This window comes from Sciurus carolinensis, chromosome 4, assembly GCF_902686445.1.
Source record: "Sciurus carolinensis chromosome 4, mSciCar1.2, whole genome shotgun sequence".
Classification (NCBI taxonomy): Eukaryota; Metazoa; Chordata; class Mammalia; order Rodentia; family Sciuridae; genus Sciurus; species Sciurus carolinensis.
The window spans coordinates 77,340,695-77,358,106 of record NC_062216.1 but is presented as its reverse complement, the minus strand read 5'-3'; the positions used below and the strand labels follow the sequence as shown (position 1 = coordinate 77,358,106).

General features: G+C 33.9%; 1 protein-coding gene across 1 annotated transcript; it reads left to right on the top strand.

The window, feature by feature from the left end:
- The first annotated feature begins 2,349 nt into the window (after positions 1 to 2,349).
- LOC124983995 (killer cell lectin-like receptor subfamily I member 1) lies at positions 2,350 to 16,036 on the top strand. Its single transcript, XM_047551734.1, has 7 exons — positions 2,350 to 2,463; positions 4,314 to 4,596; positions 6,312 to 6,404; positions 6,593 to 6,652; positions 14,666 to 14,817; positions 15,161 to 15,264; positions 15,829 to 16,036. The coding sequence occupies exons 2-7, from the start codon at positions 4,383 to 4,385 to the stop codon at positions 15,938 to 15,940; spliced, it is 735 nt and encodes a 244-aa protein (XP_047407690.1). The 5' UTR covers positions 2,350 to 2,463; positions 4,314 to 4,382; the 3' UTR covers positions 15,941 to 16,036.
- Positions 16,037 to 17,412: the final 1,376 nt, after the last annotated feature.

The window sequence follows — 17,412 nt, the reverse complement described above, 5'->3', positions numbered from 1 at the left end:
TAGTTCAAATGGCACGATGTCTGGCAAGGGCTTCCCTGACTGCATCACAACATGATGGAAAAGCAGAGAGCAAAATTGCCACTGGCAGAAAAAGTATGTGGTTTTGTGCCATCTATCTTCAAATAACTGTTCTGAAGTGTGATCAAATTTGATTTTTAAGGTCAGATGAAGTTAAAAATTGCATTTTTTTTTCTCGCTGCATTGACGATTGAGTCCATTGCCTCATACATGCTAGAGAAGTGCGATAGCTGCAGATAGTTTTAAGATGAATGAGAAGGATACTACTAAGGAAACATTGAACAATGAAAAAGAAAGATAAGTGAAAATAGCATATGGGTGGAAGTAGTGACTGGATCCAAACATAGATGAAATTGGCTTCATCAAAGAGTAAAAAGAGCCTAGCTTTCTAAGAATACAGAAATATGACAGGAAGCATCAAATAGAAATAGGTAGCTGAGAGATTTTCAGTCTGATAATCTGGTGACTATTATTTCTCTGTAAACATAGGTCATCTTGTGGGAATCAGGGAGGATGTGGAGTAGTCATAAATATATTAAGGTGAGAATATGTAATAAAATTAATTTCAATGTTGAAAAGTGGTGACCAGAAAAACATAATAGGATTTCTAATAGTCTTCAAATATGTTCATATCGGTGACAATGAATTTATGTTGTTACTGAACTCCTAAGCCAGAGTGCCAACATATCAGGTCTAAAACAAATAGTAATGGTGAAAAGCAGGTAAAGAACTTTAATCAGTATGGTCATTTTGGGAAGACAAAGGGGGCCAGCCTTTCCAATTCTGACTTTGGAGGTACTGATATGAGTTTCCAAATTACATAGACAAGGGCAATAAATATGCAAAGTCAAGCAGTCTTGGTCAGACTGTGTTCTGGTTGATCATTGTCTTAATATTGGTCAGGTGTGCCCTTGTATGTGGTGATAAGAGAGTCTCTGTTCCCCAGGGTAGTATGGAGTTTCAGTTCATTACAAGATGTTTATAAATCACATCTCTGTTTCTGGAAAATGTTATGAAAGACAGATTGATATATTATAATAGTAGAGTTAGAGATGAGGCTGGAGGAGCTAATAAAATTACAGCATTTTTATGTTGGAAAGAGATGGAAACCAACAGGTTAGAGATGTGATGTTGTATATTCAGGTGGGAGACACTAATGGAACATTTTTGAGGTGCACCATTTAAGGATTATATCAATTATCATGATATTATCATACCGAATTATGTTATACTACGTTATACACAAAATTTAAAGACTATGCAGACATTGTGTGTGTGTGTGTGTGTGTGTGTGTGTGTGTGTGTGTATGTGGTGTGGAGATCAAACCCACGGACCTGTGCATGCCAGGCAGCCACTCTATCTTTAAACTACATTCCCAACCCCCATCCAGACTTCAATAAATCATTTCTGAGAAAAGATTTAAAGGTTAGATTAAAAACTACTCCTATGGAAGTAGCTGGCTGAGGTTGCATGGAGGAGAACATATTTAGAGATGAGAAGGTAAAGAGACTTAGGGATAGGATGGAGGAGGACCATGCCTATGGGAAGTGAGGAATTAAGAGGGTTATGAGTCATCATGGATGAAATAGGAGAATTCTTGGGGAACAGAGGCAACATGAAAAGGGAAATAAATAAAGAGAAAGGTTTCAGGAGAGTGATGTGAACACCATTATTCCAAGTAATCAGATTCAGCCAAAGAGAGTCAAACTTGGAAATGTATGGTAAGGTAATTTCTTTTATATTTAAAACTTGAGACCAGCAAATGTATTAAATTATATCTTGAGGAGAAAGTAGTTTCTACAAAAGTATGACATGTCTTTGTTAGATAAATAATATCAGATATGACTCTAGCCATATTTTTATTTTGATAATTTAAAATCTTTATTAAAATTATTCTTTTCAAATTATTTTTAATTGATATAATTGCTCATTCTATACCAGATTATAATATATCATATTTTACTATAATAAAGAAAATGCAAACACTTTGGAATGGATTCTGGCATTAACTTCCACCGAGAAGTATTAATTATAAGTTAACTGAAAAGCTACAAAAATAATTTCTATCCTCACAGATCTACACACTACGTATTCTGTGGGACCCTCATTCCATGTACTCTCTAATGCAACTAGTAATTTGGTTGATTTTTATTTTCCTCTGAGGTTGCAGACTTGATAAGGATATTCTTAGCAACATTTTCTCTCCCTCATTTTGTGGGGGTGGTGAGCTACAAATCAACAGTTACAAGAACTTCCTTTTTTTTTTTTTTAACAGACTGATTCAAAATATCATGTCATTTTGAGTTTCTTTTTATTTAAATTCTTGCCTACACGTTTTTACACCACATTATCAGTTGTATAATTTTATTAATTCACTGCAGCTATTTTACACTGAGTATCCCTAAGAGTCTCTTATAAAATATTTAAATTGATTCTACTGGTGGGTAAGTATTACTTTTTTACTTGTTTGCTTCTTTCATGTTACAAGTACCTGTCATTTTTGGATATTAATTCAGGTCTCAACAGAGAATGTGTTAAGTGATAGCTTTGGGAGAAAATAATTTCTGTAAGACTATGGCTTGTATTCATTTATAAAAAATAGTTTGAGATATGAATCCAGATCTCCTTTGTGTTTCTTTCATGTTGGAAGTTTCTTTTTATTTTATTTTGCCAACTGCCTCGCCTCTTTATATCAAATTATATTAACTATATAAATTATATTATTTAACTGCATAAACCATCATTTTCTAACTATTTTGAAGGGCTTGTTCAACAGGTGCATGCACTATTTGACTTTTTTAGTTAGTGACATGTTTCTGTGGAGAAAGGTGGTGACAGAATGTACATTTTCTGGAGGCTAATGTGGATGATGCCTGCTTTCCTGTTCTGCATATTGTCCAGCTTTTGCAATTGTTGTTTTTTGTAAATATTTACTGGTGTTATAGTTGAAAATGATATATCATTAATATTTTTGTTTGTATTTCTTTGATTAGCAGTGAAATATGTCTTTTCATATGCTTACCTATGATTAAATTCTATTATAAAAAAGGACATATTTATAGTTCAAATTCTTCCTTCTCTGTGTGTGACTAAAGTTATAATTATTTATCTGTACTTTCTTTTCATTCTCTTATGTGTCTTGGCTCACATTTAACATTTTGGTTTATCTAAAGTTCAAGCACATTATATGAAATTAGTAAAGTACATATATAATGTTTCCATTTGGAACCAGTTTTCCATCTGATTCTATCACCATATTCTATATTATTATTTTTTTCTTTTTCCCACACTTTTTTATTGGTGCATTATAGTTGAACATAATGGTGAGATTTGTTGTTATATATTCATACATGCTTGCAATATAACAATTTAATTGGCCAATATCACTCCCCAGCACTTTCCCTCTCCTTCTCCTCCTAGATTATTTTTTATCTAAGCTATTGATTATGTTCCAGTGGATAGAAGTACCATAACTTATTCAACAACACTTAGTCACTATCACTTCTGTTAATAATCTTTGTATTTTGTTTTGTTTTTCAAAATATCTATTAGTAGAAATAAATAATTACAAAACCTATGCATTGTATATCTTCAAATAAATACTTGACATCTGTAGGATGAATAATTCAAATTGAAAAGTCAGTATAGTTACTTTTAAAAATATTGATAATTTTCTACTCATAATCCCTGGCTAATTAAAAATTATCAATTAAAATATGTAGTATTATCAAAGGTGAATATTGTTCTATTTTAATTTGCACATGTATTTCTAAATGAAAATTTCACGTTTATGTTTTATTTTGTGAGTACCTACAAAATTCCCTTGTTTTTGGTGGTCCATTGAGGTTTTCTCACTAATTTGGGTGGTCTGTGTTTCCCTCCGTGATTGCTAAATAACTGATATACTTGATTTAAAAACTCAGTTAGGCAAGCAACTCGAGAGGTACATGGTTATATTCAAATGTTAATTTGCCAAGTTTCTAAAATAAGTCTGTTTTCTTCCTACTAAAAATAGAATCCACTGAATAATACATTTTTTCAATAATAAGCTTTATATATTCCTGATTTAAAATAAAGTGACTAATTTAAATTTTTAATTTTTCTGATCTTGTTAAGTGAAGGTAAAATTATTCTTCTGAATAAGGAAGACAGGAAGTTCAGAGAGAAATTAAGACTTGTATTTCCTCTTGTTTCACCCTATAATATTGGATCTAAATTCTTGTAAGTCAGAATGAGTACATTATTCATTGACTTAATGATGCACTTCACTCTTCTTTACATTTTTGTTTCATAGATCTTGAAGAACAAAAGAAGCAAGTTATCAAGATTAGCTGAAGTTATCCAGGTGTTTTCAGATTGCAAAATGCCTCAGAATAAACAAAATGAATGTATACTAAACAAGAAAGAGGCAAATTACACAGAAATAAAATTTTTCAAATGTCAACAGAAGCGAAGAATACCCAAGGAAAAGCAGGGTCCTATAATATCAAGTGAAGAGCCTGTAAACTATGTACAGCTGAAATTCATTAGAACTTCTCACCTCCAACACAAAAAATGCTTTGTTAGAGGAAAAAAAGGTAAAGTACTCTAAGTATTTTGTTTAAAATAGAGATTTGGAAGATTACTCCTCTCAAAACCATTATAAAATTTTCACAGTACACTAATTATCTTTTTAGCACCTTCCCTAGCTTTTTCAGGATACTTCATGGAATAGATTCTCTCTTAAATAATCTATGTTCATTTTCTCTAAAACATTGACCCAGATTCCAACAGAATTGTTTTATTTTTAAGAAGTTTATACTTAATAGAATAGAAGTTTTGAAATTCTGTTTATTTCTAGGCTATTTTAAAAATTATTGATGCTAGTTTTTAATTCAATTCAGCCTTAATTCAGCATCATGTATTTATTGAACTTTTACTATTGGCCTGCTCTGGACCGAACATGCAACCTCAAAAGATAAAAGAGTAGTAACTACAAGAATCAAAAATACTAACATAAATTATTGTCACAGGATTGAAAGATTATAGAACTTTGAGAATATTTTAAAGATAAAACTTAAAAGACTTCATAATTAATGAGATAATGGAGATAAAGGGAAGAAATTAAATGTTGTTTCAAAATATTTTAACAAGGTTCTTAGTTTAAGTGATTGGAAGTAATTTTCTGTACCATTAGAAAAATAGGCTATCATTAGTGACTAATGTAGTTAAAGTCAGATGATATATGGCATTCCAATGTCTCTTGGTAGTTCAGAGTAACATGTGCACAAAGAAATTGGATATAAGAATCTCTAGGCAGAGACTGGGACAGGTGTGAAAGACTAATGTTAGTAGGTAAGATTGCAGATGGATAATATAGGAAGGAAACATCTGTCATAGAGAAGCAACAGGTAAGATTTGAGCATAGGAAAGTTTAAGACATGTGAATACATGACCAGAGGGAGGTATAAAACAAAGTATTCCAAAATAAGAAGAGCAGTCAAATAAAACACAAGTGAAAAATTGTCTCCTTGAATTTAACCTGTTCTCCTCTACTGCCCTCTGGCTTCCAGAGTTCCAGAATGACTGTAATTTGTTTCCTGGAAGCAACAAATCCAAGAGCATTAGATACTGCTTCTCTGGGTGGAAAGTCCCCCATACTTCCATGCTGCAAAATGTTTCCCCAAAACCCAGTGCAATGTCACTTTATCAGAGACTATTTCTAGGTCTCATGTGTCTAGGTGAAACCTGTAAAAAATGTTCCCATATTTCCCATATTTATTTGTTGCCTAAAAAAAAAAAAAAAGAAAGAAAAATGTTATTTATTATTACTTCCCCTTGACTGATATATTGATTGAGTGGTTGCTAAATTAATTTTAAAGATCATGTGGGATTTAGAAATCAACATTTTCTTTTCATGGCATGTTTTTATTTGTATGACAGTTGTATTTTCTCTAAGTGTACTTTGTCTTCAAATTTACTAGCAGAGAGAACATGTTTCAGGATTACCCAGAGTTAATAATTTGTAGAACACCAGGTAGAGGAGGCTCTAAGATGTTGGTGAGGGTGGATTTCAAACTGGATAAGGGAAAAGTGAATTTTAGAGCCAATAGTCAGGGAGGGAATTTGGAGAGCAAGGAACTGGGGTTCTTAGAGCAGTGAAAAATTGTTGATTTGATCATGACCCCATTGAAGCATTAGAAAATGTGAAGCTGCCCTCTAAGAGTGAGATGCAATGATCTTTGCTTTTTATATTTGCTGATTTTGAGAAAAGAGAACTTTCAATCATTGTTCTCCTTTCTTTTACTTTTAGATCCTGAATCTGCAGCTTGGAAAGTGATATCTGGCATCCTAGGAGTCTTGTGTATGGTTTTGCTGACAACAGTGGGTGTCTTGCTTTCAAACTGTAAGTAATTAAGTAAATAATATGTTCTTATTGCAACAAGAATACCAGCAATAAAATGTGTGTGTGTGTGTATATATATATATATATGTATCTGTATCCATATACACATATATTTGTCATTAAGAATGAATTTTACATTATCTTAATAATTATATTTTAAGTGGTATTAATTATAACTTTTGTCACAGTACTTTCTAGAAGAGAGAAGCAAAACAAAACAATATCCACCCTTTCTTCTAAAAATAATGGTGAGTATTAACTCTGGCCAGGCCACTTCCAATACTTTTGATTATTAGGGCTAAAGATTATGACTTCTCTTCAAATCTAACTTCAATGAATCATGATAGACAAATTCAGACTAATCATATGATCATCCCTTATTTGGGAAATACAAGGTAAAATAAGGGAGATGACACAGAAGAAAGTGAGAAAAACCCTAAATATTATAAATGTAAGTATTACTATCTATGGTTTTGTTATTATTAAGAGAAAATGTTAATTTAAATATATATAGTATACCAAGCATGAATCATTCATATTGCTGGTGTTTTTTTTCAATTCACCTAGTTTGAAAATAAAAACAAAAAATTGAATAGAAAGGAATCCTAGGAAACATAAATTAAATCCCAGTGAATTACCACAACAGAAAAGGTTGACAATGTCAAGTAGGTCAGGATTTGCAGGGCACTAAGTTCTAGCTCACCTCTTTGACATTTGAACAACAAAAATGAAAACTATGTTCACAAGAGACTTGTATACCAATGTTTGTAGATATTTTATTTACAATAACTCTACACTAAACATTCAAAATGTACATTACCAGACAAGTAATTGACAAATTGTTTTTAGTCAGATAATGATGTTATCAAACAGGGACTCACCACCTGAAGTACATAGAAACAAATAGTATGGCACTAGGTTTTTGAAAAATGAAAAATCTTTATTGTGCAACCAACCAGCAAGTTGCCAGGAGCTCTAAGTTCAGATTGGCCTACCAGGTGAGTTGGTTGTGGAGGGAATTCATAGGAAGGGAAAGAGGACAAGTTGCTTGTTGATTGGAGGTCATTCCTCTTCACAGGTCAAAAGTTACTTTTGCAGGGAAGAATTCGTGTTTTGCACAAGAAATTATGAGCTAGTGACATCTTTGATTGAAAGACCAGGTTTTCATGTCCATTTTTTAAAAGCCAGTTTCAAACTCTACGAGTCATTAATTGAAAGTCTGGAGGTTTTACTTTGTAGACAATTTAAGAACTTTAATTTATTTTTTATTGATTCTTTTTAGTTATACATGACAGTAATTCATTTTGACATAATTATATAATGATTGAACGTTTTTATTTAAATAAGTTATGTTTGGATCTGTGCAGGCCTTAGGCAATTATGATCATAATGAAACCAGTTTCTCAGCTTCTGCTGGCAGGTGGGGTCTGCATAAACTGCAGGCCTCTTCGGGTGGAATAGTGTTGCAGCTCTTAATGACAAGTGATGCCATCCAAGGTTGTAGCAGAACCCAGCTCACTGCATTTCTTCTTTCTGAGTTCTTGTCTCACTAATTTGAAAAATGAAATCCAGAAATTCATAAATGAGGATGAGTGAGTGTAAGAGAAAATTTTATCTATAGAGGTGATGTTCTGGATGTTTATTTTGCCATCTACATTTTTATTTGAAATGGATCGGTTTTCAATTTTATTTATTTATTTATTTATTTATTTATTCTGTGTTGGAGACTTAATATCAAACGTCTTTTTACCACCTACTGCTTAGAAACACAAAGACACTGCATTAAAAAGCTGAGTAGAATTCCGTTTGAGGAAGAGGGAGCCATGCCTCAGGTTACCCAGGAGCTCCATGTTACTTTCCAAAAGCTATATTACTCAGAGGGAAGTTTTCGTTTACTTTTTTAAAAATTTATTTATTTTACTTATTTATTTTTTGGGTTTTACATTATTTCATCTTATTTTGATTCCTTGTACACAAATGGGGTACAACTTTTCATTTCTCTGGTTGTACACAATATAGAATCACACAATTTGTGTAATCATAGATGTACATAGGGTCATGATATTTGTCACATTCCATTATCTTTCCTTCCCTCCACCCCCTCCTCACCCCTCAATTCCCTTTATATAATCCAAGGTTCCTCCATTCTACCCTTACCCCTTCCCCACCCCACTCCACCCCCATTATGTATCATCATTCACTTATCAGAGAAAACAGCCTTTGGTTTTTGTGGATTGACTTATTTCACTTAGCATAATATTCTTCAACTTCATCCATTTACCTGCAAATGCCATAATTTTATTATTCTTTATGGTTGAGTAACAATCCATTGTGTGTATATATTCCACAGTTTCTTTATCCATTCGTCTATTGAGGGGCATCTAGTTTGGGTCCACAATTTAGCTATTGCGAATTGAGCTGCTATGAACATTGATGTGGCTGCATCACTAGAGTATGCTGATTTTAAGTCCTTTGGGTATAAACCAAGGAGTGGGATAATTGGGTCAAATGGTGGGTCCATTCCAAGTTTTTTGAGCAATCTCCATACTGTTTTCCAGAATGGCTGCACCAATTTGCAATCCCACCAACAATGTATGAATGTGCCTTATTCCCTACATCCTCACCAACACCTATCATTGCTTGTATTCTTGATAATAGCCATTCTAATAGAAATGAGATGAAATCTTAGGGTGGTTTTGATTTGCATTTATCTAATTACTAGAGATGTTGAACATTTTTTCATATGTTTGTCTATCAACTGTATTTCTTCTTCTATGAAGTGTCTGCCCAGTTCCTTAGCCCATTTCTTGATTGGGTTCTTTGTATTTTGAGTGTAAAGTTTTTTAAGTTCTTTATAAATTTTGGAGATTAGTGCTCTATCTGAAGTGCATGTGGAAAAGATTTTTTCCCACTCTGTAGGCTCTGTTTTCACATGATCAATTGTTTTCTTTGTGAGAAAAAGCTTTTTATGTTGAATGTATCCCATTTATTGATTCTTGCTTTCATTTCTTGCTCTTTGGGAATCATGTACTGGAAGTCTGGTCCTAAGCTGATATGTTGAAGATTTGGGCCTATTTTCTCTTCTATTTGATTCAGGGTCTCTGTCTAATTCCTAGGTCCTTGATCTATTTTGAGTTGAGTTTTGTACAGGGTGAGAGATAGGGGTTTAATTTCATTTTACTGCATATGGATTTCCAGTATTCACAGCACCATTTGTTGAAGAGACTATCTTTTCTCCATCGTATGTTTTTGGCACCTCTGTCTAGTATAAGGTAACTGTATTTATGTGGGTTTGTCTCTGTGTCTTCTGTACCACTGGTCTACCTGCCTATTTTGGTATCAATATCATGCTGTTTTTGTTACTATTGCTCTGTAGTATAGTTTGAGGTCTGGTATTGTGATACCCTCTGCTAAGGATTGCTTTGGCTATTTTGGGTCTCTTACTTTTTCATTTTCCAAATGAATTTCATGATTGCTTTTTCTATTTCTATGAAGAATGTCATTGGGATTTTAATTGGAATTGCATTGAATCTGTATAGTACTTTTGGTAGTATGGGCATTTTGATAATATTAATTCTGCCTATCCAAGAATATGGGAGATCTTTCCATCTTCTAAGGTTTTCTTTCATTTCTTTCTTTAGTGTTCTGTAGTTTTAATTATAGAGGTCTTTCACCTCTTTTGTTAAATTGATTCCCAGAGGTCTTTTAACTAACTTTTGTTAGATTGATTTCCAAGGGTTTTTGTTGTTGTTGTTGTTGTTGTGTTTGTTTGTTTGTTGAGGCTATTGTGAGTTTACTTTTCCTCTAAGAATTATTAGCTCAATCTGTGCTGTTTTAGAGAAAAGGTTTGAAGGTAGCTTCACTCACTAGTGGACCTAGACTGAGTCCTGCTGTAATTGGTCTCAGCCCTTCTCACTTGCCCGCTGCTTCCCTCACACACCTGAGTCATCTACCAGTTGATTTCGATTTCTTAAATTTCGATTTTTTTGTTTGCACTATAGGTTAAGGGAATGGGAGGTTAACCTGGGATAGGGAACATGGCAACTAGGGTTTCTTAACATGTTTTCAATCTAATTTGTTCTCTCCCATGCCTGATACTCACCCTCTGTAGTATTTTACTACTTTCAGTTTGATCTCTTTAAGACTTCTGAAAAGTGAGTAATCTTGTTTCTTTTTTTTTTTTTTTTTTTTTTTTTTGGTACCAGGGATTAAATCCAGGGTTGCTTAACCACTGAGCCACATTTTGTATTTTATTTAGAGACAGGGTCTCACTGAGTTGCTTAGCACCTTGCTTTTGCTGAGGCTGGCTTTGAACTCCTGATCCTCCTGCCTCATCCACTGGGATTACAGGTGTGCACCACCACACCTGGTGTAATCTTGTTTCTTAATAGCTGGCCCTTTATGGTTTCATCTCTTTTTATTTCCCTCATGAATTAATACTCTATTAGTTACTTTCTTTCTTGTAGAAATTCATTTAAACATTTTGTTGGCTTTTCTCTCTGCTAATGTTCTTTCCAGTCATTCTGTATTATCTTCTTTTTTTCTTCCTCACCTTTGTTTCTCTTCGTTTCTTATTCTGTTACTGCTCTCATTGTACTTCTAACCTTGAGAGTAGTATAAGTCAATCTCTGAGAGCCTAGGAGAGCAGAGGTAGTCTTGAGGGTTGGAAGCCAGAGTTCCTGCTCCAATCTCTCCCCACGGGCTGGTGTTCTCCAGCTCAGGCATCTGTATTTATATATCAACTATATCAACGAAGTCCAGCTTCCCTTGATCTTCTGCCTAGCTTCAAAGGTCTAGATAGACAAAATTTCTTAAAAATTAAATATCTTTTTGGCTTTCCCTCTAGATTTCTAATTTAAAAAAAGAAAAGTCATCAAGCATCCAAAATAGCTGTAGCTTAAAATTGGAGAGGTGTTCTGACATCAAAGCTATCACTGTTTGGAAGTATTTTTGATCTTAATAATAGTGCTACCCACGTTCAACGGCTGCAAGATAAAGAATGAGGCTTTAATTTGAGCAAGAGAGTTGAAAATTAGATTATTATATAATACTTGGAGATATTAATAATTTTAATTTTTAATTCATTTTCAGCAGGATTAAAAGTGGAATTAAATTCTAGTTGAAAATAAAGACCTCTCTGTCATTTCTCAGTTAGGCATTCTTAGAAGTCACAGTCACATTGCCTTCTGATTCTGGATTGGTAGTATATCCGAGATGATGAGAATCAATCAGGGCCCAATTCTGTTTCTGGAGAAACACGGAGGCAAGCATAAAAAGCAAAAGTAGAACAGAGATAGACTTTTCTGCAGAGAAGGGGTACCAGAGCTGGATATCCAAAGAAGTGGGGGTGCCCTGCCCCTTACTATACTTTTTAGATTTCCTTTGTTCTCATTCCCTCCTTCCCTTGTCTTGTCTACCTGACCAAACTGTGGGCCAAAGGTGGAGTGATCCTGGGCAGGAAGGGAACAGGCCAGGAGGCATTAATTAATAACTCCTGTAGGGAGGAACAATTCCCTGGGGGCAAACAGGTGGAGGGGGCGGGGAAGGGCTTTGGAGATAACAGCATTTGATTTCCTTTCCTTTTGAGCCAGACCCATCTCCCCTTTGGATCCAATTATTTTTTAATCTACACTGTCTTTTGCCCCCTGCTCAGGCTTCAGTAGTATCCCAAGGATGCTAAACACTAAATTGCAAGGGGTGAAAAGTCATGAATGTTTCTTAGTTGAAATAACAAGCAAAATAATTAGATGCTAATACATTCAGCTAATGTAATAATCAGGGAATAAAACCAGTGGTCTTTCAAATATCAACAGTGGGATTAAAAATGGAATTAAAGACACACAAAAAGGCTGAATGGGAAATATGCTATTTTTAGAAAAGGACCAAACATGAACTTAGTCTTTGCCTCAGAGTTTTAAGAAATTGAGGGTAAAGCTGGGTGTGATGGCGTATGCCTGTAATCCTTGCAGATTGGGAGCTGAGGCAGGAGGATCAGAGGTTCAAAGTCAGTCTGAGCAATTTAGTGAGGCCCTATCTCTAAATAAAATATTTAAAAGGACTGGGGATGTGGCTCAATGATTAAGTGCCCCTGTGTTCAATTCCTGGTACAAAAAAATTAATTAATTAATTAAGGCTAAATCAAGAAATACAATGAGTAAGCTTTATGTTTGGGAGATACACATTCAGGTCAAGGAGGGGAGTGAAGGCAGAATATGAAAATTGCAGTGATAAAGCAACGTGTCCTGGTGCCAATTATTTCACAATAGCAGTAAACTCTCACAACAAATGGCTTAGCAAGTGTTTTTATTCAGCATACTAAAAAGTTTGGGAAAACCTGCAAGGGGAACTTAGGCATTTAAGTAATCCAAGGGATAGAGAAAGGAAATATGAAAAAGAATAACTTCTCAGGTGAAGATAGAGGTAAAAGATATGAGTGAAATGATCATAAAAGAAAATAGTACAAATATAAATTATTATATGATAAATACTAAGTTCACAGGCAATTATTAATGTTTTTTATTATGTGATAGTTAATAGTGGCCTTATTATATTAGCTTTATTAATCTTGATCTACTTGGTCTACTTTCTCTGACACGTATATTGTTATGGGAATCAGGCAAGAAACTGCCAAGGGCACTCAAGGAGTGGGAGGAACCAAACTTCATTTTATGCAGGTGGAACCAAAGGGACGCCCTTGCCAGCTTCTCATAACATTTATAGGCTATCTAGTGTCATACATTTTCTAGTATAAAACGATATATAGTTGTGCATAATGTTTCAAAAAACAATATATGATTGTGTGTAAGAGTTTTCAAGCAGAAAGCATGTTTCAGAAGCAGAGTGCATTAAGGCTACTGGCTCCTCTTAGAAGGCCTTTGGTAAATCTCTAGCCTTGGGCCTGGGACCTTCACAGGGGTGATTGCACTTCAAAGGAAAGTAGTTAGGTCCTAGGGAAAATCCTTTACAATCCAAAAGGAAGGAGTGAATGGTGCTAATTAAGTTCCCAATAAAACCATTTGGTGGGAAAGGGGAGAGAACTCTCTCCCTTTCCCAGGCACTAATTTTTACAGACAGTGTCCTTAGTTTATTTTGTATCCAGTCCTGGGTTAATTACCTGCTACAATATTACCTGCAAAAATATATGTATACTGAATGAAAAAGATGTTGGTATTATCTCAATAAATTAACAAAAATGTAAGATAATATAATTTGTCTCATTAAATATACATTGCTATTGAAATAAACTTGAGGAGATGGATACTGTAATGTAAAAAGCTGCTCCCCCTGACCTTTCCAGTGCAGCCATTTTCCCTGCCTCCCAACCACTTGTCAGTCTGTGAACATCCTAGCTAGCTATTGGTTCATCAGTCAGCTTGCAAGTATCCTTCTCCGATATTGGTCCCCTGTTAGCCCAGCACAATTCAATTGCTTTACTGTAGCTACCCAGCCATCTTTCCTCATCTTTCTCTCCTACTCACTTCTCTATCCTCCTCGCTTTCACACTTTCTTGCACGCGCCCTTTCTCGTTCCCTTTCTTTTCCTCTCATTTTCTCTCTTACCCTGCAGGGAGACACTCTGTTTGCTTAATAAACTCCCTTATGTGATTTCCTGTGTCTGGCGTGGTTTCGTGGGATCCCTTACAGATACAAACCAACATCTCAAAGAGAGAAGGAAATGCAGTCAATTTTCTAAAGGACAAAAGTAACTTTAAACTGTATTTTGATGGTTATAAGAAATTACAAAATGAAGAAGCTATGCAAAAGGATTCATTTATAAATAATTGAAACATCAGTTTCAAAGAATTACAGCATTTTATTTTGCATATCCAAAATGATTATTAATAATAATTTCCAACAGAATTGAAATCATTCAGTAATTGCTTTTTGTGTTTTTATTGTATATTGTTTAGCATTTAAACATGTACCTCATTTTAATCATGTTAAATATGATTATGATTTGAAATATTTTCCTATAAACTATATTTTATACTATTTTCCTGTGGAAAATTTCAAAACGTGCAAAATTGTTTTATTTATTATTTATGGTTAGCTATGGATTGTGCAAAGATTGCTCAGAAATGGTACCAAAGTGCTTACAGCTGGGATGCTGCTCCCTGGTAGAGCACTTGCCTAGATGGTGGAGCCATGGGTTCTACCATCAGCACAGTCTAATATTCATCTGTATTACAAACACATGAATCTTATAGCTGTATGATAACAGTTGCTACTCTGTTACCCAATTAATATGCTTATATTTCTTAGAATGTTCCTGTGATCTTAGTTTTCACAACTGGATTGGGTTTGGAAATAGTTACTATCATTTTTTCAATGAAGCCAAAACCTGGCCAGAAAGCCGCACTGCCTGTATGGAACTGAATTCTCATCTTCTGAGGATAGAGACCCAAGAAGAGCTGGTAAGGCAGACAATCCTACTTTTCTTTCACATTGTGACCATCTTTGGTTTTGAAGCATTAGTGATGAACACTATAATTTGGCAAATTCAGTGTTCTCAAGGATGCATGATATTTTATTTTGAGTTTATTTTCTCAAGGCGAAATTAGAGAAACTATCATTAGAATATGTAATACTGCAAGAAAAGCAAACTAATACAGAAGTACTATTTTGAGGTGGGGGTCTATTAATACTATGCGGGTGTATGCAAGCCTTTGGGAGAACTTTTACCACTTATCACTGAGTCAGGAAGGAACAGATGGTAATATATGCACATTTCTGGATTATGAAATATTTTTCCAATAGGATGTCTTATCAACATTTGGAATGGTTGGATGGCTAGGTCTCAAAATGAATGAAACGGATGGGTCCTGGTTATGGGAAGATGGTACAGACGTGAAGAAAAGTCTGTAAGTATAGTGCTTGGATAAATTGGACTTTTCTTAGAGTAGTGTGTATGTGTGTGCATGACCTGTGTACACCACAGAAATAGCAAAAAAAAAAAAAAAAAAAAAAAAAACAAAGGAAAGAACTATGAGGACCAATGTATAGGAAATAATTGGGAAAATTTTCCTAGCCCTTTCTAAGTCACTCGACATTTTAGAGCATTTACATGTTTAATTTACTAGACTTAGAGAATTTGTGCATAGTTTTAGATAAGTTTAGAAATCTATAAACCTATTTCATGTTCTTTTATTTGTTTGTTTTTGATTCATAATTCTAATTACACAAACAGGATAGGATTAGACAGTGCTTAATATTTTCCATGAGGCTTACTTTTTTGTAAGATTTGTAAAGCCTATTAAGCAGCATGGTGTTTTTTTCTTATATCAGTTTTATTTGTTGTTTTATTTGCTTTTTAAAATTCCTTTAGGCTTGTAATTGTTTTTGCTAAGATTTTGTTGAGATAAAGTTAGTATTTGCACACACCACACCTTGGTTTATAAAAGTTGTTGTTCTTGTTAATTCTACAGAATTCCACTGATGGGAAAGGAAAACCAGAATTGTGCTTATATCCGTGGAAAGTATACTTACTCTGAAAACTGTTCATGTAGGAACATTTATATCTGTGAGTTTAATACATAGTGACATCTCATTTACTAACACTTGATATTATTAAATCCTAATAAAATATATACAAAATACATTGGATACTTATTGATTTTATAACTTTTAAAATAAATTATGGCTGACCATTTTTATGCACTCAGAAGATTTTGGTTAAATTTTTGACTTCTTAAATTATACTGTGATTGAGGAAAATTTAACCATCTCGGGGTTAATTATCAAAATTCATGTTCATGTTAACTAATTAAACATCAAATAGCAAATGTGTACTAAACAACTTTGCAAAATCCAAGGGATATGTTGAGAAAAAAAATTTTTGTATCATTTAGGTTTTTTTTTTTTTTTTTAATTTTAAGAGACAGGGTCTTACTATGTTGGTCACTTAATCCCTAGCAGCTAAGACTATAGGCATATCCCACTATGCCCAGCTATGGGTTTTGACATGAGATGGACACCTTTTGAGGTTGTTCAAGAGATTCAATCAGGTACTACTGAGAGTATTGAGGACATGTATAATGGAAAAACAAGAGATTACAAATTCAATTTAATGTTAAAGAAGTTAAGATACTCAGACAAGCCGTAGTGGTAAGCCATTATTACCATTGCTAGAGAGCAGCTATTATAAGTACTTTAAAAATTTTAAAAGCAAATGGTAAATCATACTGGATAAAATAAAACCACGAGAGAAGCAAAAATAAAATCCTAGAGCTAAAAGACTTATAAATGAAATGAAAATTTCAAATATTTTATGTATTTAAAGAAATAGAGGCTAAATTTTTCTAAATGAAGTTTAAAAAATATAATTGACATAGAAATATGCTTGGCAAACCTCAGGAACTTAAAAAAAGGAAAACCACAACTGGGGATTTTAAAGTAATAAAATTTAATTTTAAAGTAATAAAATTTTAAAGTAATAAAAATTAAAAATGAAGAAAATATATTGAATGTTGTCATAGAAAAATCATATTCAGTGTAATAATGATAGGAGATTGACTTTTTTAAAAATCAGAAACAATGGAGATGGATAAGCACTAGAACTTTAAAAGGTAGAAACAAATTCTAAAAAACCTACCAAGTCTTTGATTTCTGGTCCAACATGTAAGGTAGTTAGAATTTGTCATTACCATCCTGATGAGAAGGAAAACCTAAACAAAGTGTAAATCAACAACTTTCCTTAGTTCCTCCAGAAAACTGAGCTCACAGAGCTAACCACAGTTAAAGAAACAGACGTGCACACACAGAATCACATCTTACTGGAGCAGAATTCTAGAAGAAAATCACTAAGTAGTAGGACTGAATGTTTATGCTCACCTCACATGCACAGGTTGAAATCCTAATCCCAGTGTGATTATAAAGGGGTAATTAGGTCATGAGGGCGGAACCTCATTAATTAAATTAATGTCCATTGTAGGGGAGAGATCCCAGAGAACTCTCTGGCCATTTTTCTGGTATGTCAGGATACAAGCAGAAGCCTGCTGTCTGCAGCCCAA

What these genes read in the sequence shown, in the direction of transcription:
- LOC124983995 (XM_047551734.1), top strand. Translation starts at nt 4,383, where the DNA reads ATGCCTCAGAATAAACAAAATGAATGTATACTAAACAAGAAAGAGGCA. An exon ending in GGGTGTCTTGCTTTCAAACT is followed by an intron (nt 6,405 to 6,592) that starts GTAAGTAATTAA and finishes CTTTTGTCACAG; the next exon opens with TACTTTCTAGAAGAGAGAAG. An exon ending in TAGAGACCCAAGAAGAGCTG is followed by an intron (nt 14,818 to 15,160) that starts GTAAGGCAGACA and finishes TTTTTCCAATAG; the next exon opens with GATGTCTTATCAACATTTGG.